The sequence below is a fragment of the Pleurodeles waltl genome, chromosome 5 (genome assembly GCF_031143425.1).
Source record: "Pleurodeles waltl isolate 20211129_DDA chromosome 5, aPleWal1.hap1.20221129, whole genome shotgun sequence".
NCBI lineage: Eukaryota > Metazoa > Chordata > Amphibia > Caudata > Salamandridae > Pleurodeles > Pleurodeles waltl.
The window spans coordinates 579,917,313-579,939,642 of record NC_090444.1 but is presented as its reverse complement, the minus strand read 5'-3'; the positions used below and the strand labels follow the sequence as shown (position 1 = coordinate 579,939,642).

Genomic DNA, 22,330 nt, shown 5'->3' with positions numbered 1-22,330 from the left:
GCAGCACTCACAGCAGTGAGACACCAAGTTAGGCTGTTTGTCACTACCAGGACCGGCCATGCCACCTGGCACATATCTTGCCTTTCTACATACAAGGCAACCTGGCCATAGGGCTAGCTAGGGCGTACCTTAGGGGTGACTTACATGTAGTAAAAGGGGAGTTCTGGGCCAGGCAAGTAAATTTAGATGCCAGGTCCCTGTGGCAGAAAACTGTGCACACAGGCCCTGCGCTAGCAGGCCTGAGACAGGTTTGAAAGTCTACTTCAGTGGGTGGCGCAAGCAGCGCTGCAGGCCCACTAGTAGTATTTCATTTACAGGCCCTGGGTATAGAGATACCACTGTGCAAGTGACTTATAGGTAAATTAAATATGCCAATTAGGTATAAACCAATCATACCAACTTTAGATGGGAGAGCACCTGCACTTTAGCACTGGTCAGCAGTGATAAAGTGCTCAGAGTCTTAGAGCCAACAGCGAGAGGTCAGAAAACCAGGAGGAAGGAGGCAAAAAGACTGGGGATGACCCTGCGTAAGGAAACAAGTCCAACAGTTTCTGTATTCCCACCAGAAACAAATTTGTCCAGGATCACTACTGAAACGATCCTGAACTGTGGTGATTCATCTGGGGGCTCCATGTAATTAAAGCAGGTGAAGCTCAATGGTAAAATACTTAGCGAAATAAGGAATTGAGAAAGTACACAAAGCACATGAAGTACGGAAATAGCAATTTTCCAAGTAATTCTTTATTCCTAAGTGAACATTCAGGATCCTCAATCTATTCCCCGGCAAGCAAGCTCTCCTGGAGTGTGTTGTCCCCAATATCATTATCTTCAACGGTGCAGTGTTGGAGATCTAGGAACTCTTTATATTTTATGTTTGTGTTTTTATACAGCAACAGAGCTCCTTACAAGACAACAGTTACCACACAATCATGGCAGGAATAGATTAGGGATATAGGCTAGGAAGAATTAAAAGCTGATAATTTAGAGTAAGTGGCAGATAGATCGTACACAAATACTATTTCCAACCAATCAACAAATGAGTAAATCTGATAGATATCATTGGAAAATTTAAAAGCAGACATTCAAAACCAAGTAGGAGAAAAGGAATTTAACCCAAGTGGGTTTCAAAGAAAACAGCGTTAAGATCTCTTTTGAAGGTATCATCTCATGTGGTCATACTGAAGTTTTGAGGATGGGAATTCCACATTCCTGCAGCACTGCCTGAGAATGACTGGTTCAAGAATCGCACTCCTTTCAAGGAAGGGCTCCAGGAGATGAGATTGACCATTTTTTAAACCCGGTTTTGTGCCTGAATTTTTCAGTTAAGTATGCAGGCACATTGTACTGCAACGAACTGTGGGCCTGATGTATGAAAAGTTAGTGCCGCCTTTGTGACTTTTTTTTACGCAAAAGCAGGGTAAACTTTGAAAATATAATTATATCTATATAGGCCATGTATATGTTGCACGCAACTTTATATTGGGCTCTCACCTTTACAGTCACCCATTGGAGAAATAGCAGGAAAAGTCAACACATTTTATTTCGTGTACTTAAAGTTTAAATCAAACTAAACTGAATTTTATTAAACAGTGGAGTGTACACAGACCATCATCAGTTGGGAGAACAATTACATAAATGTACCTGAATCTATTTTTCCTTAAATAAGCAGCACCCTACATAAGAAAGCATTGTGGATCAATTTCACAATGTAATTTGTAAAAGGATTATTTATTTTTAAAACCGATTCCTGCTTAATCCTCTGTCCAGTGAAGCACAAATGAGGAGTGTCAACATTCACTATTTTTGGAATCTTTAGATCCATTTGTGAATTAATCTAAAAATTCTATGACATCTGACAGATTATCCAAGTGCACATAAGTTCTTCAAGGACACAGAAGCGTCTCAAAGGCCCACCATCTACCAAGAGTATACGCATTAACTTTAGTTGTCCTGACTACTGTAAGGCAAGACAGCATCAGCTAGTGTACACATCCAGATGAGGGCACCACAAGTCTAACCCAGAGGAAATGAACTGGAAACTGACTAAACAATAAACACTAAGCATTTCTGGCAGCGTGCGGGAAAGCGAATGAACAAGATGTCAAAACTACCACGGTGACAGGGTGCAGATTGGATATGTCAGAAATGTCTGCACCGAAAACCAACTGTACTGGATGAGATGTTAAACAACACTTGAATAGCACATTCGGAAAGCCCTTAACTACGCGGCTTATTTGACGTTTTAACACCCGCCAGAGTGCCCTGCTGTCTACGGTACCTCTATTTTCATTTTTCTTTCTCCACCTTTAGTCGGTCAATGTTTTTCTTCTGCTTTTAAGAAATCAACAAAACCGCATTCAAAAGTGTCAGAGCAAGAGAACTGCACAACGTGCCACACCTAGATTTCATTACAGGGTAGGCATATGTTCTAGAAGTAAGGATGCGCAGATTATAAAATGGGCAGCTAACTGAATAGTAAGTCCCATATTTATCATTTTTAGCGCTGCATTTGCGTCATTTTGAGCCAAAAGCGGTGCAAACTAACAAAATATAATTGTATTTTGTAAGTTTGTGCTGCTTTTGCATCAAAAAATGACGCAAATGCGGCGCTAAAATATTATAAATATGGGCCTAAATCTCTAAAAAGTACACAAGACCCTTATTTGTGCGGCTGTGAAACATCAAGACCAAAGGGTCAGTCACTTCCTACACAGCCCATCATAATAAACATGTCACTGAAGAATTATTTTTTTGAATGATGCCAGGGACATACATGGCCTACACTATTTGCAAAAATTACTGCTGAACAAAACTGGTAAGTGTAATGTAAAAATGATTCCTGGAGCTGTAATACAGAAAGTACCCCGGAAAAGCAAAGGGCATGTGTGCCCACTTTGTAGGCCCCTGGGGCACTTTGGTATTACATAAGGGGCTTCAGAGGCCTGTGCGGCCCCTTCTGTAATACTGGTAGTGCTGGTGCATATGTAGTGCTAGCGCTATCTAAAAAGGGTGTTCCCTCATTTACATGGTGCAGGGAATCACTTTGCCTCTGCACCCGTGTAGTATTATGCGTAGTAATTTGGATGTGGGCACCGAGGCAATCATGCCTTCAGGAGGTGCACTGAAAAAACAACTCAAAATGTTGGAGCACTTTCAGTATGCCTCGTAAAGACAGTCCTCTGGAAGGGAAAAAGGGGATCCCATGGCCCCCCAGGCATCTCTTTGCAGGAGGGTGCAGTCACTGCACCTGCCTGCAAGCATATATCTAATCCCTCTTGAAAGTACAGGCAGGTGCCCCCTGCACTGTGAAACACAAAGCACCTTTGAATTATCTGCTCCCTATTTCACTTGAATGCGCTGCCCTGGTGCCAGTGCAAGTTTGCAGCTGCCTTGAGGGCACTACATTCACCATACTAGGGCACACTTTCCCTGTTTGGGCCTGGCACACTTGTTTTAAGGTGCACTGTGGCGCAAACTGAGGGTGCGTGTCCTTATTGTAAAACGGGCCCTGATATGCATGCAAAGGATGCAGTGACTGATAAAGTACTACTTGATGCTACATATTTAGGGATGATCCCTCTGACACCGACTAATGCCAACTCACCCACTGTGTATACAGTACTCATAACCTGGAAAATAGTGTCTAGACCATCTCCATGGTGAGCCAACAATTCTAGAAACAACAGAACTAGAAAGGGCATCTGAGGAACATGTTTGTGGATATGAACTATCAGCTTTTGTAGGTGAAGAATGAGACCAAACAAACAAAAAATCCCCCAAGAGTAAAACTAAAACATCGGCACCCTACAGACCTCTTTGCCTTTCTCAAAACTTCTCTCTACTTTCTGTGTTTACCTTTAATATTCTACCCTGCAATGGCCTAGCAAACCCACTAGATAAGCAGATCATGCACAAATCTCAACTCCAGATACACAAATCTCTTTTTAAAGAGCTAAGCATTCTAACTGCCTCCTGTGTTAATGTCCGTTAATGTTCAAGACTCAAGCTTTGAGACTGGAATTTGCAAGCAATCTCTTTTTTTTTTTTTCCCTGCATTTCGTTATTAAAGTTTAGAAAAGAAAAACAACATATTCGACAGAGCTCCAATAGTACATTGTCACATTGCTTTTAAAGCAGTATTGCAAAAACACGAGGTCGTCGTCAGGGAGCTTCCAGTATACGAGTAGCAAAATGGTTTGGTTCATACAATGTCACTTTAGCAAAATCACATTGTGTCAGAGCGACGCAGTTCTTGCAAAAGTAAATTGAATCAAAGAAGGAAACAGTGCGTGAAGTAGGATAAAATAAAATACAATAAAATAGAAGAGAAGAGAAAAGAAAAGAAAAATAAGATATGAGAAGATGTCAGAAAGTAGAATAATGTAAAATAAGGAATAACTACTGACAGAGCATAACAACTGGCTCATTACCGCAGACTGTAGAAAGGGGCAATATATTGTCTGAATCGCCCATATAGTCCAACCGTGCAACAGAGACTGATTGAAAGCAAATGCAAGGCAATTTAAATGGCCATATTTTCTTTGGAGATCCGGACATGATTGTGTACACATTCAAAACAAACCAATTGGGCTATAAGACATTCTCATTGTGGGGGGGAGGGGGGGAATATCAGAAATGTATTCTTGTGCGGGTTCTTATGGGTCTGCTTCTATCTCTGACAAAGATTCAAAGATGACTGCAGACCACATGGCACGTTGTTCATTTAGTGGACCTTTTGGTTGTACTCTTTTCAGAAATGCTGTTTTCATTTTGCATACATGCATTCACACTGCCATGTCTATCACTTGTTCCAAAATATGCAGTTTATAAAGCTAATCTAGCAAAGCCACTACATCAGAAATGCATCAAATTGTGAACTAAGCAGAGAAGCACGTGTTCGTTCAAATACATAGGGCCCGATTATGACCCTGGCGGTCTATTGACTGCCAGGGTCACGGTGGCAGCCTAACCGCCACCAAAGCAGTGGTCCAACTACTTTGGCGGAGGTCTGACCGCCACATTATGACTGCCAGTTCCACCAGGACACCACCTTCCGATGAGCTGGCGGTCCTAATCCATCAGGGCAGCACTGCAAGCAGTGCCACCCTGGGGATTATGACCCCCCTCTCCGCCAGCAGTTACACAGTGGTAGCACTGCCATGTAAAGGATGGTGGTGACGGCATGCAGGGTGCCCAACGGGGGGCCCTGCGTTGCCCATGCACTTGGCATGGGCAGTGCAGGGGCCCCCCTCACCAGCACCTTCGCACAGTTCACTGTCTGCCTTGCAGGCAGTGAACTTTGCGAAAGGTGCTTGTGCACCCTACGCACTACAGCATTGCCGCCGGCTCTATTAGGAGCCAGGGACAATTCTGTAGGCCATTTCATGCTAGGCCAGTGGGCGGAAACTCTGTTTCTGTCTGCTGACCCAGTGGGAAACTAGTAATGGGGCTGGAGTAGAGACAGGCGCACTGGCGGCAACCTCCCCGTCGGAACACCATCCGCTGAAGTCATAATGACCCCCATAGTTTCCAGAAACCTACAGTACAAAGATCACTTTTTCCATTTTTGTCTGGCACAGAACGGGCAACAAGCCTCCAGTCTTAATCTCTTTCTACATAGAGATCTCTCTTACAAATGAAAACACTTTAAACCATTACTAAAAGTACATGAAAATGTAATCACAAATTTCAAAAACAAGTAGAGTGCCTAGAGATAGGAATCACTTGAAATAGGTATGAGCTCACCTTGTCATCTTTGCCTTGAACTAACATCTAACCTTGGTGTATATATCATGAAATAATGAGTACCCTACCAGATGTATCAGGTGTTCTTTTTAGCTTTTTAAATATTACCTTTCCTTGGAGGTGAAGATTACTGCGGATAATGTCCCGAACTTCACCCTCTGTGTCTTTCTGTAAACAAAAAAATAAAGTTGTTAGGAAACACAGTCATCTCCGATTCTAACCTGGACAGAATAATAGCAATTAAATGAGTTCATGTGTTAATACTTAAAAGAACGTGGTAAAACAAGTAAGGGTTAAAACGGTTTGCCGCACCAACATATTTGTTTCATTATCATTCAGTTATGGCATGTGTTAGCCATCTGCTTAGGCACAAGAACAATATCAAACAAACGCTTTGCCACTACATTGTGTTGGGCTGAAGCTCACTTACAGTTTTCTAGGTAAGGAAGTTCAAATTCTGGATGGAGGCCCATTTGGGCCAATATTATTTTAACTATACCACCAAGAGTTTCATGTGGTAGGCTTTTGCTCCACATATTGTACTCCACCTTATTCTGGAACAACATGTTAATAATATATTGTTTATTTAATATGTTCGCAAACATGTACAGAAACAGGTCTAATCTTTAATTTATTCTAATGCAATGCAAATTTGGGTAAGAATAAATGAGTAAATGACTATCTATCACAGCCTCACTGATTGTATTATATAAAGAGAAGAAGGTTTGAAATCACAAGAGGAGCAAAGACCTATACTCCATGGGGGTTCATGGGGTATTGATCTGGATACTTGAATCAATGAGCTACTAGCAACTTCCCTACAAAGTTGTTGAACTTTGTAGAGTTGCAAAGTTCCAGGCCTTGACACCAGTTTATAAGGTTTTAAGCCATTTGACTCTAACAAACTTATAGCAGTTGGTAAACATCTAATAATGGGGTCGTTTCTTGGCCTGTTCTACTCTTCAGGTGCCATATCACATCTGTATTGCTGTTAGCATTTCTCTCTATTTTAACTTCACTGTCAGTGGATGGAAATTATGCATTCTAAGCTTTCTAGAAAGTGATTTTCCCCAAGAGTGGTTCAAATAAGTCAAGGTATCTCTGTACCCCACAGCCACACATGAACAAGGCAACTAGACTGCATACTGCTGAGTAACATTTGTGCTACAGCACTACCCTAGCCCAGTCCCAATACTTGGCCTTCATCATGCTTTGTAGGATGCTGTCAGCCAACTTTCCCCAACAAGCCCCCAAAAGGATAGCATTCGGGGCGTTACTAATGTGTAGGACCCATTGGTATTGAGACCCTTTTCCAGCCAACACAACGTCATCTATATAAGGACAGGTGCTACATTCTACATCTCACTCCTTGAATGTCATGGCTTAGTGACACCTTGGTATGGAAATAACAAAATTCACTGAACACACTAGACTTAAAATGAAGGCCTTGAGTAAATAATTGAAGAACAGAGTGCTCATGCTCGAATGACAACGGTATATCTTACTCCAGGTTTAACAGTTACCTCTATGTATGTATTGAGAATGCATCTGTCCCATTTTCTAGTTTCTCTAGTTGTGACAGAGCTTTTTAGGAGTTCCAGGGGGTAAGGAGAATAAAATCAACACTTTCAAATCAATTGACAGTGCAACCCATTTGGTCACACATTAAATCTCAAAGACTGAAGTTCAAGTTCAAACATTTGTTACAAATTCAAGGCCAGACATATATAAATAAGTATCAGAAACATGCTATATAAGCATAGAATAACCAAAGGTGAAGTAAAACATTGAATCAAATTAAATCATACAAGCATAGAGCACACAAGTATTTCTGTTGCAGCAGTACAAACTTTGAGGAATAATATTTGATGGTCACAATCCAAATTACGATCCTCCTGTCTAGTCTTTGAAAGCTAATCAAAATCGAATTATACTAAATAATCTATGGAGAAACCTAAGTATTTCTCCAGAAATGAAAGAAATTTCTACCATTATAGAAACCTCAGTAGAAGTTCTGCACAACAGATGTCTGTAGCATGAAGTCACTCAGCCAAAATAGGAACAGGGATCTTTACCTCAATAAGTCTCAAGGGAATCTGCTCTAGTTAGAGAGTAGAAAGGGTCTGCCTCACATAACTAAACGAACACTACTTTAGACCTTGCAGAACCTTTGAGAATCCACCTCATCATCACACCTAATTTTCCATCTTCCGTCAGCAGATGGAATTTCCAACTCCCATGAGACTTTCATCTCACAAACCAAACATCAGGACAACTTTGGTTATCTCCCAGATCCCGGGCACATAAGGGAGTTCTCTTCTTCATCCATTTGTTAGAGCTCCTTGCCTTTGCCAACATAGCCCCCGGCCCACTTTATCTCAATTACACAACATGCCTTTCATTAACTATAGGCTTGTGCAAATGCACCTGCAAATGAAGAATAATGCAACACAAGCAAAATTTCAGGTTGAAGGTTAAGCATGGAAAAACATTTCAGGCCTTCACTTGAGTCAACTTGATAAACAATTCAATGCACATTCAAAATGAATAGTTATAGATGCACTTCTCCACCTATGAGTATGATAGACTGCGAATAACTGTGATTATACAGCTTTTAACTGTAATACAATAATCTAAATACATTAAATATAACTGTATACATGTACTATATTTCAGCTGATTATCATTATCTAAACATGCATATAAACTTTCATGTTTCTACTTGTAGTGAACCTTGATTAGTATGATTTAGATGCACCAATTAATATCAATGCATTAACGTACACGTTACATATGTTGTTGATAACATTTTTATGTCACTTTTACAGCGCATAATGCAACAGCCAAACGTTGCGTTTTCTGTATGTACATATGTGGTAATTATATAGCATACATTTAGCTAAAGTCAATCGAGCAATGTTAGGGGGCAGTAACTTACTACAGATTTTTTCCAGACTAAGACTTACCCACACTTTTGATAAGAAAGCATCTCTTAGCCATATAAAACAGATACAGAAAATTCTTTGTGATTGAAGCCTGGATATTCAGGTGCAGCTCACATGTAAGACAGGTATGAAACACAAGTACCCATAGAAAAAGCACTGTGTATCAGAACCCGCATTTTTGGGATGGAGGACTGCTTGTTATGAAACAATCCCAGGCACAAGATGGAGGTTTATATTATGGATGTTCTTTTTGGAGGACTACGTGCACGTTCTTTTTGGAGGACTGACTGCACCTTCTTATTCATCGTACTGTAGACTTCTGAGTAACGTTTCTAACGTTTTGCCTGCACTGTCAATGACAAAGTTGCCATCTGTTTTCTTTCTATGGAGTCTAAGGATAAAACTCATTTTTATGAACAAAACATGTTATCTACAATTTAAAAGTGCCGGCAGGCTTGTTTTTGTATATGTGAAGAAAAAGTGCATATGGCAAGAAGGTCATAGACAACAAAGACATTAGGAAAAATGTAAATTTTCACACAAACTCAAACAATGACATGCCATGCATCAGAGCTTAGAGACCTCACTATTACATTTAGTGCTTTGTGTAAGTGTAGCTTAGCTGTGGTAGTCGTAGCAGTGGCAGTGGAAGCAATAAAACTGGTGGACAAGTAAATGTGACCAAGATGCCGGAGTCTGCATTTGTTAAAATAATGTATACATTTTTCATGACATTTTAATTTTAAAACAACACGTTTATACATGTGTACACTTTTAAAAGATAAATTTGGACATACTAGCTACAAACCAAGAACGTACGAACTACCACTTCAATCATATCATCCTAATATGTCTTTTCAGTACAAAATTCAGCTTTGCTCTGATATAAAAGCACACTCACTTATTCTGTCCACTTGCTAAACCTTGTAGGTCTGATGTCAGAATCTTTAAGCTCTGAACAACATCCTGGCATATTATCACAGGTAGTTCTCTCCTATTCTCCTTACGATATTTATTTATTGAATTTATCAATTTTCTATAGAGCAACTTCGCTAAAAAGTACAGCACTTTATAATAAGCATGCAAGGAGTACATCACAATAGTAGCAGAGAATATAGGGTTAAAAACCTTGTCGTAGCAGTTTTAGAGACCGTGGGGCATATGAATGAAAATTGGCACTGCACCTAGTGCGGCACCACTTGTCTTGCACCCCCTAGCACCACCATGGTAGCACTGTATTTATAATACGACACTCCATGGCAGTAGTTAGGGTGAATAAAGTCATATTTTTTTACGCTAGTCCAGTGTTTTGCAGGACTAGCGTAAAAAATTATGGCGCCATTCCTGCAAAGCACCCAAAGCCCCATTGCAATCAATGGGAGCCTCTTTTTAATGCCTGCACTTAGCATGCTAATGTGGCATTGGAACGGCACAAGGGCTCCATAAATCTGGCCCTGTATGTCACTAATCTGGTGGGTGCAAGAGCTCCATAAATCTGGCCCAGTTTGTCACTAATATGGTGGGTGGGAGAAAGCGTCATCCAGAGAGAGGGAGAAGAGGTGTGATTTCAGGTGAGAGTGATGGACAGCATGTTTCTACTATCAAGGGGAAAGATTCTCAGGCAGAAGTGGCGATGCCAGGAAGGGGTCTTTCTGCACTAGAGAGGTTATTGAGGAAAGGTATTTTGAGTTGCATTGATTTCATGTTTCTCTTTTCCTTTGCCCTTGTCACATCAGATGGTAAGAACATTGACCATGAGTGAGGGTTTGTTAGGATTATGTTGAGTATTGTGTAGAATCGGTGTACGTGATATGTATTCTTTAACCTGTGATGGGAGTCTAGTTCAGAAAGAAGCTCTGCCCTGAGTAGGGCAAGAGAATGCTCCCCCCACTAAAATAGTGAAACTGAAGTTGAAAGTTGACCCCTGTTCTGAAATGAGTGTGCACAGCAGGTTTCAGATGGCAGGGAGAGATTAGGTGTTTTTATTATTTTGAGTAAGTGGAAGAAGTTAATAGGGTGACGTACTAAAGAAACATCACCTTCTTGATAAATCAGAGAATAAAAATCGGTTGATCTGCTCGCCCTCTACTTATATTTCATTTACCGCTGATAGAATTACCATCGGTCTCACTGAGTCCTTGACCACTGGTAGTGTGGAACAGCTATAAATAACTGCTAAATAGTATATCAGCATTTAATTTTTAAACACAGTTATGCATAGTTGAATGTGGTGACTACCGCCTAGACTTCATGAAGGGAAAACTGGAAAGCAGAAGTCCAGCAGCCAGAGGAAGAGGGAAGACAGAGCTCGAAGCCGGAGCTGAGCCGACTGAGGGGGCCGTGCAGCATCGCATGGCGAAAGGAGAGGCGAGTTGGTGTTGAGAGTCGTGCGGGTTGTGTGGGGTCACGGGTTATGGGCTGCGGGTTGTCTGGCGATTGTAGGCGACTGCAGGGGGGTGTGAGGCTGTGATGTTGGCTGCAGGGCCATGGGAGTGATGGGGAAGGGGCGCAGTGGTGACACAAGTGCGAGTGTGGGCTGGAGTTGCCGTCCACCAGCCATCCACACATAATACGCTCGACAAGTACAATTGTCACTGCTGTCATCCGCTCCCCCGCCTGGCCATACTGACATTCGCCGTTTAGCCCTCCTCCGCCCCGCTATCCCTCTTGCCCTGCCTGGACCCTGACTGGGCCCTCCCTGCCTCAGCTGCGACACTCGCTTCTCCGCCTTTGCACCCTTGTGCCTGAGCTCTCATCCCACCCTCACACCCCTGCACTCTTGCACCTGAGCTCCCCTGCACCACCAGGAGGTCAGTGATGCGAGGGGAAGAGGGCTGGGGGAGGAGGAGGGTGGTAACAGGAGTGCTGGGGTCACTCTTTCCACCCTGCCCCCTAGTCTGGCATCTTCCCCCCCACGGCCTCCTGTGCTCCTCAAGCTACCCCTCCTGTGCATCAGGCTCATGAGGCACATCAGGTCCTCACTATCCTCATCCAGGTCACTCGGCTTACCAGGACGCTATTGTTCCATTGCGTGCCATCATGCCATCCATCTCACCACCCAATTTACCACCCAGAACCTTAGCATTGCAGCTCCAGGAGACGGCTATCACCATCGACTAGATCAATCCTCACAGACGCAGAGAGGCAGGCAGCAGGCAAGTGTGGTGACTGTACGCAGTCACCGCAAAGGCTGTGCCCCAGTCAACCGCAGAAGCGGCCCAGCTAGGGTGGGTGTGGCTTGCGGGGGTCTGGAGAGCCTCACTTGCCTATGCATCATCAGTAGTGGTACCTACGGTGCCTTCATCCATCAGCAACTGCATCTGCTGAACCTAGTGTGACAGGGGCAGTTACAACAACAAGCTGTTAATCCATCAGCTCCAACATTTCCACTAACTCAATCAACCCGACAATACAAGCTTAAGGGGCTACCAGGAGGCAAAGAAGGGAAGGGAAACATACGACCATGCGGTCCGGAAAGACAAGAAAGTCTCCCCTCACAAAAACAAAAACAGCAATGGGGAAGAGGAAAAGGTGACTCCAAGCTCCGGACAGCCACCAAACGACACAGACACAGATTCCGTCACCTCTTATCGACATTGAGTCAGAGACGGATCAGGAAGGAGAAAGTTCTATTGCCAGGCCCAGTGCTGGACACGGGCTGGAACAATCCAAAAAGCTTCGCACCACAGACTGTCAATCAAAAATGTACACCAAGTTCCCATTCCTAAAAAAGGACGGCTCCACCTTTTATTCAAAGGGCAGCCATATACAGGGCCTACAGTCACCACTAGAACCCTTAATCTCCATAAGAACAACTGAAAGCTGCCCGCCTCAGCATGATACCCCTACAGAGGGGGTTACATTAAGTTCAAACCCCACCCAACCTGTCAAACCATCTTCACTGTCTACAGGGCAACACGCTCAACCCATCAGGGCGGAAGTCCACGAGGACCCCCAGCAGGTCCCGGAGGACCAATGGTGGGCTTCCCCTCATCAAAGTAACACCTGCCAAAATCTTTCAACGCTACATGGAATGGAAGCGGCTCAGCCCACGCCCTTCAAGGAGGACAGCCAACCGTCCATAGACATCCAGGTCATGACGCTGGAACCCAACCCTGCCACCCAAGAAAATCCAACAAACTGTGCAACTCAGGGCCCCACCTTGCCATCCCTCCCACCAAACCTAAAAACAGAGGGGGTTAGCATAGAAGCGAATGAAGAAACATTATCGTACCTGGACACGAGAAAATGGGAGGACATGCTGATCGCATACTACCATGACTCTCCTTCAGCCACTTGACTAACCCCCAAACCAGATCCAAGCCAACTGTCCCCTAAGGATTGAGCAAGGATCAACACTAGCACTGGCACGAGCATTGGAACACCAAGATCCTGTCCCAAACTCTCGCAACTCACATACGAACAGCGATTGGGCCTCCCTACTCAAAGCCAAGCAGCTCCTAGTTGAAGCCCTTCACTACCAGTCAGACAAAATGGATGTTCAGCTGACCCTGCTTAACACATTGGCAGTTTCTGTAGCAGGAATAGACGGGAAACTAGGTGACCTAAAATCCCTCCTCACAAAAAATCCCCACGAGCGCTCGTACCAACTGCTCATGTGGGCCTATAATAGATCAACTATCTGCGCTACCCTTGATGCTTACCCCTCTTTGTGTGTCTCTAAAACCAGAAGACCCCAGTCAACTTACACGCTCCCACATCGAAACCAACCCTACAGCTCATGACCCGGTAAAAATCAACCCGGACTCCTCCAAGAGCATAACGCACAAACTAGGAACAAAGAGCGAGGAACTGAAACAAGGGTGTAGGAAGTTGTCTCTGTACATACTATCTTAAAGTGAGAGATAGTATGAACAGAGTCCAAGGATTCCCCTTAGAGGTTGATAGTGGCAAAATTAGATAATACTAATGCTCTATTTTGTGGTAGTGTGGTCGAGCAGTAGGCTTATCAGAAGGTATTGTTAAGCATTTGTTCTACACAAACAGGCAATAAATGAGGAACACACACTCAAAGACTTAACTCCGGGCCAATAGTTTTTATATAGAAAAATATATTTTCTTAATTTATTTAAGAACTACAAAATTCAAGATTTGAAGTAAGTACATAAAATGCAAGGTACTTCACACAGATAAGTATAGAACTTTAAAACAGTAGTACACACAGTTTAGGTTAAAATGGCAATAAGCTATTTTAAAAGTGGACACAGTGCAAAAATCAACAGTTCCTAGGAGAGGTAAGTTTGGTTAAGTTTCTCAGGTAAGTAAAGCACTTACACAGTCAGGCTCCTGGGCATAGGCAGCCCACCTTTGGCGGTTCAAGGGAACCCCAAAGCCCCAGCACCAGCAACACAGGGCCGGTCAGGTGCAGAGGTCAAAGGAGGGCCCAAAAGGTGCCTATGAAGAACAGGGGTGCTCCGGTCCTAGTCTGCTTACAGGTAAGTACCTGCGTCCTCAGGGAGCAGACCAGGGGGGTTTTGTAGAGCACTGGGTGGGACACGCACAAGCCCACAAAACACATCCTCAGCGGCACAGGGGCGGCCGGGTGCAGTGGACGAAGTAGGCATCGGGTTTGCTATTGAAAGCAATGGAGGGACCCGGGGGTAATTTAGGCAATGCAGGCAGGGCACACGGGGACTTCTCGGGCCAGCCAGTGACTGGGCTAGGATGAGGGCCGTCTGCTGGTCACTCCTGCCCTGGTAGGTGGTATCTCTCTGTCCTGGGGGCTGCGAGTGCAGTGCTTGGTCCAGGCGTCGGTTCCTTTGTTACCAGGCAGTTGCGGTCAGGGGGAGCCTCTGAATCCTCTCTGCAGGCATCGCTGTGGGGGTGCAGGGAGGTCGACTCAGGGTGCCAACGTCGTCGTAGTCGCGTGGGAGTCCTCTCTGCATTGTTGGTTCTCCTGAATTCGAGACGGGGGCGTGAGGTGCAGAGTGTGAAGTCTCACGCTTCCGGCGGGAAGAGAGAGTTCTTTAAAAGTTCTTTAAAAGATGGAGGATTTCTAAAGGCAGGGGTCACCTCAGCTAAGGGCACCTTAGGGGCTGTCCTGACTGGTAGGTGACTCCTCCTTGTTTTTCTCATTATCTCCTCCAGCCTTGCTGCCAAAAGTGGGGGCAGTGGCCGGAGGGGCGGGCATCTCTACTAGCTGGGATGCAATGGGTGCTGTAACAAAAGGCATGAGCCTTTGAGGCTCCCCGCCAGGTGTTACAGTTCCTGCAGGGGGAGATGAGAAGCACCTCCACCCAGTATAGGCTTTGTTCCTTGCCACAGAGTGACACAGGCACTCACCCCATGTGGCCAGAAACTCATCTGGTTGTGGCAGGCTGGCAGAAACTGGTCAGCCTACCACTAGGAGTCAGACTGGTATTCAGGGGGCATCTTTAAGCTGCCCCCTTTAAGCTGCCCCCTGGGTGTATTTTACAATGAATCCCACACTGGCATCAGTGTGCATTTATTGTGCTGAGAAGTTTGATACCAAACTTCCCAGATTTCAGTGTAGCCATTAAGGAACTGTGGAGTTTGTAATTGGCAGACTGTCAGACCATATACTCTTTATGGCTACCCTGCACTTACAGTGTCTAAGGTTTTGCTTAGACACTGTAAGGGCGTAGTGCCCATGCAACTATGCCCTCACCTGTGGTATAGTGCACCCTGCCTTAGGGCTGTAAGACCTGCTAGAGGGGTGACTTACCTATGCCACAGGCAGTGAGATGTGGGCCTGGCACCCTGAGGGTAGTTCCATGTCGACTTAGTCATTTTCTCTCCACCAGCACACACAAGCTGTGAGGCAGTGTGCATGTGCTGAGTGAGGGGTCCCCAGGGTGGCATAATACATGCTGCAGCCCTTAGAGACCTTCTCTGGCCACAGGGCTCTTGGTACCAGGGGTACCATTTACAAGGGACTTATCTGTATGTCAGGGCTGTGCCAATTGTGGGAACAAATGTACAGTTTAGGGAAAGAACACTGGTGCTGGGGCCTAGTTAGCAGGGTCCCAGCACACTTTCAATCATAACTGGCATCAACAAAAGGCAAAAAGTCAGCGGGTAACCATGTCAAGGAAGGCATTTCTTTACAATAGGCCTAACCAGACGTTACCTACAACAGTAGCCCTCCCCTCGTTGGTTCTAATAATAACCACCATCCAACCTCCTGGGAGCCGTCAATCACCTGGCAGCTTCATAGATGGCAACTCCATTGTGAAAACTAACTCCAAGCAAAGACGTGCCCAAAGGAGAAAAGGACGCAAGAAGGAACTAGGAAACAGAAAGATCAGCACTTGGGCATCCAAACTGGCAACAGACCCCGAACTGAAAACAGCACTAAATGTGTCCCCCAACAAAGTCACATCCCCCCAGCCTCCTGGCTCAATCGTGAACCCAGAGTATCCACCTTCAAATATGGCCATTGATTGGGGGATCACGACCATAAATGATTCCTCTTTGCCATGAGAGGGGGTAGGCATTGCTGTGACAGTCAAAATTCTGCAGTACTCGCAAACTTCAGCAAATCCAACAACTCGGAAATCATAGTCAACCTACACGTTCGACCTCCTTGAACCCTTCATTTGCGCTGTCAACAGACTTTCACTCACCGGATCACAGGAAAGGTCAATGAGTGACCAGCATACCAGCTAGCCCTTCACAAAATGCACAAGCAGGGAATAACTGCTGGAGTCAGGATGGAGGAGGACCGTCAAACCAACTACTGCAGAAACCGGAACCTTGACCAGAGGCTGCAAACACCAACATACTTACTTTTCATTGATATTACAATTCTAAGGGCACTGGTGACATCCTGAATAGGGGAAATATTCTCTGGCTTCTATTGCATATTCCTTCTACAAGCAGCCTGAGCACAACTGACCTCCTGGCAGTAGAATTCATCCACCCAACTACCACAGCTTGAAGCAACTAAGGCTACATGGAAGACAAGATAAATTGCCCAAACCATCTTAGCTGAAAAAGCAACTTTTGAATGCTGGGGCATCAGTATCACCATGCACTGTGAGGTTGGCTACCCGACTCCTCCACTAACATCAGGCTTAAATCAGACCCCCGGATCTGGGAAACACGCTCAATACTCAAGAGCACCTGGGGCTGCTTAGCACCGTCTTCAAGTGCTTCCATCACCACTACGGGAGAGTCCTGGAACTGCATGTTACACACATCAATAGAACATCTTCAACCCTACAACGACTTAAAGCTGATCTCAAGAATGATCAATAACTTCAACTTGTCCCGGTGTCAAACTCCAGACAAAATGCGGGCCCCACACCACCAACGGAAGCCCTCCGCCTTTGTTCTTGGAATGTGAACGGCCTACTATCCAAAGCCTCACACCATGTTCAATAAATCAGCACCTTTGACATAACACTAATGCAGGAAACTTGGCTGAATGAACCATTTAATTTAGAAGACTACACATGATTCTTTACGCCAGCAACCAGAAAGCCGAAGTACGGTCACCCTCATTGTGGCCTGGACTCCTACGTCTCTCTAGCAATGTCTGTCGGAGCAATCCCCTTGGTCTCCACCCTCTCTTTTACTAACATTGTAACAATCACCACCTCCATGGACGTGCCCACAGCAGAAATAGCTCTTGTAAACACCTACCTTCACCCGAAGTACAAATCGAACGATGCCACCAAATTAGTGGAACAACTTGAGACTTATATAAGCAATGGCGATGTAGGCAAAAGGGCAAACATTATCGTCTCAGGTGACTTCAATCTACATCTACTTGGGGCCTCCACAGACGAAGCCGCAATTGTTTTCTCCAGTGCCTGGGGCCTCCCAACAGAGGAATCCAACAAACATGGGAGACCCACGTTGACAATCAGGACACTGCTCAAAGGCTTAGAACAACTACAGTTAAGAGCCCTGAATGGCAGATTTCAGGAGGACTCACCACCAGCGGCAACATATTTCTGAACACAGCCTCTACAGCAATCAACTACACATTCATCATTCTGTCGCTATTTGGCCATGTAGCCACCTACCACTTAGGAGACAGGAGTGAAAGTGATCTCTGCCCACAGGAACTAACCATTAACCTGAGGATCTCCAAAATGGAAAAAACAAGTATCTCATTCATCACTTCCTATACCACAAATTACAAGCAGGTTAAATGCGGGAAAGCAAATTGTGGATCTCGTATCCAAAGCAGCAATGGACCTGGCAGCTGAACTAGAAGTGAATGACAGCAGTGAGGTGCTGAAGTGGGAACAACTAACTACTAGGCTAAACATCAATTTTGCGGAATCATTCACCACCGGATGACCCTCAGCACTGTCAGCCACAACTCACTTGCCACAGGTCCACAGAACTGTACTATGAGATGCAAAAAGGAAAATCAACTCCACTATAATGAAATCTCCCTGGCAAGCCTGGGGACCCAGACCTGCGGGAAGCGATAAGGCACCACAAACAGTCACTAAAAAATATAAATGAGGATTCAATGGGAAACACAGCAAAGTCTTAGGGGCCAAGCTACACTCAAACGCAATGAATAAAAACAGCGCACGCTTCTAGCACACAATATGTAATCTTGCACGTCCTTCTCACGGCGGTACATCACATATACAAGAAGCTGTCTGGGCTCAACATCTTGGATTCCACTTCAACTGCCAGCCTTCAATCCACCAAGCAGCCCATCAACACAAAGAAACTGTGCAGAATGTCACCTTCCTCATAGGTTTCCAGAGAAGACTCCATTCTCAGTATTCACTGACTTTGTCGTGGTATGGGACCACATTGCCAAGGGCCAGAGAGAAGGTGCCCCGGGCCCCAACAGTCTTACCTCTGCACCTTTTAAGCACAACAGCCCGTTCAGGCGAAATATCCTGGAACCTCTCTACCTGGAAATAAGCCAGACCAGCATCATTCCACAGTCCTGGAAAGGTTCCATAATCTCTCCTATCCTTAAAAGCGGGGACAGGTCTATCCCGAATAGCTATCGCCTGATTGCACTAATGGACACCAAAGCAAAGTATTTTGCAGGTTTGCTGGTTGGAGCACCTGTCTGCATGGATTGTTGAAAAAGGAATACATCCCAAGATCCAAAACAGGCTTTTCTAAACAAACTGGCATCATAACAAACATAATGGCCATTGGTCTCTTAGTCGACAAGGATAAGACACATAAACAGGCAGCTTCACCTATGTTTTGTCGACTTCAAGGCTGCATTTGATCATGTGGAAAGGAACTCGTTGTGGAAGAAGCTCTCAAACTGGGGACTACCACATCCACTTTTACACCTGATAATAGCTCTTAATATGGACACATGGCTTCAGATAAAACAGGGAACAGGCACTCATCTCTCAAGGAAAATTCCTACAACCAAAGATCTAATATAGGGCTGTGTTCTGGCCCCCACACTTTTCAATTTATACCTAGCTAACCTGGCGGGCTCACTCACTCTTACAAACCCTCACGCCTCAAAAATTGGAGACCTAGAGGTACTGTGCCTCATGTACGCAGACAACCTCGTGCTGATTCACCACACAATAAATGGCACTCAGCACTACTTGGCTGCCAACACTCTGACTGCGAAATTCGAAAAAACACGCACAATGTCAATCAGAACTAAGGCGCCCCCAAGTGAGTGGTACTGGGGTACGACACAGCTTGTTCAAACAGAAAGGTACAATTACCTCGGTGTCACCATTGACAAATCAGGGAACTTTGTCCATCAAATAGGGTGTATAATGGGAAAGGCCTAGCCATAGCACTATTTTAAAAAGGCTAAAAGTGCACTTGAACGGTCCCTCATACACCCCCCCCAACAAGTACTAAAAGTCAAACTCTTGCCCACAATAACATAGGGAAGCAAAGTATAAGAAGCAGAGATACAGAAATCTTAAATCACAGAGTAAGAAAAGTATACCGGATGATTTTCAATCTTCCTAAATTTACGTCCCCAGCCCAACTGAGACTGGAGTTCGGCCTATTTGATCAATCTTTGGCAAGACGCGGGTCATACATCAACTTCTGGAGTAAAGTCCAAGGCACCACTTCAAAGTCCCTTACCCACCATCTGTGGCAGGAGCTGGAACGCAAGAACACCTCTCCGATCTGGGTCTATCTGGATGACTCACTCAGGATGACGAGGTTCACCGACCTCTAGAGGACTTCAATCCCGCACAGCACCTTTAAAAAAGCAGCTGGGAAATCGATCAGGCTCCAGTCCCTGCAGGAGGACAAAGCAGCCTTCTCACGGAGATCTCACGCGTGGATGACTCTGTACACCTACATGTCTCTGGGACCACAGTCATACCCAGGCCTCAGTTTCTCAAGGCAAACAAAGGAGCAGTTATTAAAGTATCGGCTAGGGCTTCTACCATGTGCTCTAAATGCAGCCCCCTGGCTGAGAGACATGACAGACACTGTGCGGTGAGGGCACAGAAGACCTCCTACATGCCCTCTGCTCATGCAATCAACTTATATCAGAAAGAAAAGCCTTACTAAAAAAACAAACTTAATGTAAGAGGCCTACGGACAAGGAGGCAAGCACTGATGGCGTGTTTTGCACCTGGGGACCTACAACTGAACTGTGCCTTAGTGAACTTTCTCACCTTGGTAACACAAAAGCAGTATTCAACATAGCAGCACCATCCTCCTTCCACCTCCTACATGGTCCCCCAGGTAGAAGATCTCTGCCACTGTGACTATTTGGGCCGACACAGGTGCACACATCAACCAACTAGACAGAAATATGAGCCTAATGAGTGCTAAAAAATCTTAGATGACCTTAGATAAAATTGTTTCAAGGAGGCTGCACCAACTGTTCATGCAGTGGTCCCAGACAACTATGCAAACAAATAAATAACAATAATAAAACATCAGGAAAGGGTTGGGATTCTGGGGAGACTGGGCAACACTACAAGATGACGTTCTTTCCTAAATGCTTGACATCAGCATTCAATAGTACTAAGAGGTGTTTTAACTACAAATGGAATGAGTTATGTTTTAGGAAGCAAATGAACTGCTATGAGGATCGGACAGCTCAATTGAGTTATCACAATGTGTTTTATATGCATTAGGAAGAAGTTTACAAATAAGCAATATGGGTATGTGTAAATTAACAAGACTGCTAATGACGGCTTATTAACATTTTGAACGTATCTTAAAACTTCTTTCTTTTTTTAGAGTGCTATGGTTTTAATTAACTAAACAATAAATCTTTACTTACTTACTTACATGGTTGAATGAGGAATAACATGCAGAATATGTGTCTACTGAACCAGTAGCCATGTTTCACCTCTTTTGTAACGAAATTGCAGGGGTGCAGTCTTTTATTCTTACTTTGGAGTTCCGATCCAGGTGCAAACTCATGTTGGTGCACACATCGGAATTCACCCCACCACTTGTGAGGGCAACATCAGTGGTTCTGGTTCACATGAGCCTCCTTAATGTAACATGGGACTGATGAAAAAGTCCAGGTACTAGACTACAACATGTATGTGATGATTCACTAGGCGGGGCAGTGAGAGTAGTACGTCATCTAAGGCAGGAATGTGAGAAAGACAAGGATAAGCCAGGAAAAAACACTGATGTATCTAAAATGTATTAATTACCCTTCTCTCTCTTTCTTTGGCCCACAAATTAATGGTAAAGCGAATTAGGCATGCACTACTTGTGTTCCACACAGTTGAGAAGATGTACCAATAGGAGAATGCGTATAGGAAAAAGGTAGAAGAAAGGACAAATTACTTTCAGGAATCAGGGGCATGCATGGCTGAAAATAAAAATGTTTATGTACACCAAGTGGGTCAAGAGAGGAAGATCGGTCATGGGATACGGGGACTGGGAAGTCCAAATACCAAAGATAGGTGGGGAGCTGCTAGGGACAAATGCTGCAAGGAAGGCAATAACAAAATCTATCCTTGCTGAAAGAGTGATGCAATTGGTCGCTTGTATAAAGTCAACGAAGAAGAGAAAGGTAAATAAAATACTTTAAGGAAATCCACACAAAAGGGGTATACTATTAACAATAGTTTATAGAAAACTAGAATGTTAGGCATACATTTCTATAGTGTCTGAATTCTTAATTTTCATTGGTCTGTTTGTAGTGTATGCATTGTTTATATTTTCATATCAGTCATTTAGTTTCACACCTTTCCCCCCCTTGTTTTAAGCAGCATCTACACTTTGGGAAAAAGACAGGCAATTATGAATGAAATTCCTATATGTTCTTATTGCTTCCAAAAACTAACGCAACGCTCAAATTATTCTGTCATCACTAGTATGTTTTGCAAGGCCTATATTGCCTCGGCAAGCTTCAGTGCTGCTTCCAAACACATCGATATTGTGTCATGTGAAAATTATATGGAAAATTTAATGCAGTTAATCATCACAATGAATCATGCACGACGGCACATGAGACAGAACAGTAACCTTTTCTCAACAAAAAGTAATGAACAGGCAGACTGACTCAATTATGTGAACTTCAACACCCTGCTGCCTTCCCTCCGACCTTAAGCGCAGTGTGACTGTTTCATTATGCCATTTTTTTCGTGATCAAATTAATCACATGCTACCTTTCAAATTGCATTTGGCATTTCAGCAGGACACACTTCTTTACAGAGCAGACAAAAATTGATCAGAGAAGAATACTACTGCTTTCA

At 44.2% G+C, this 22,330-nt stretch overlaps 1 protein-coding gene across 1 annotated transcript in view; it reads right to left on the bottom strand.

The window, feature by feature from the left end:
• Positions 1 to 22,330, bottom strand: part of RYR2 (ryanodine receptor 2) — a 2,714,825-nt gene that overhangs the window by 503,941 nt on the left and 2,188,554 nt on the right. Inside the window, exon 72 of the mRNA XM_069234403.1 lies at positions 5,854 to 5,913. Within this exon, the coding sequence (XP_069090504.1) occupies positions 5,854 to 5,913 (60 nt within the window). The remainder of the gene's footprint in view (positions 1 to 5,853; positions 5,914 to 22,330) is intronic.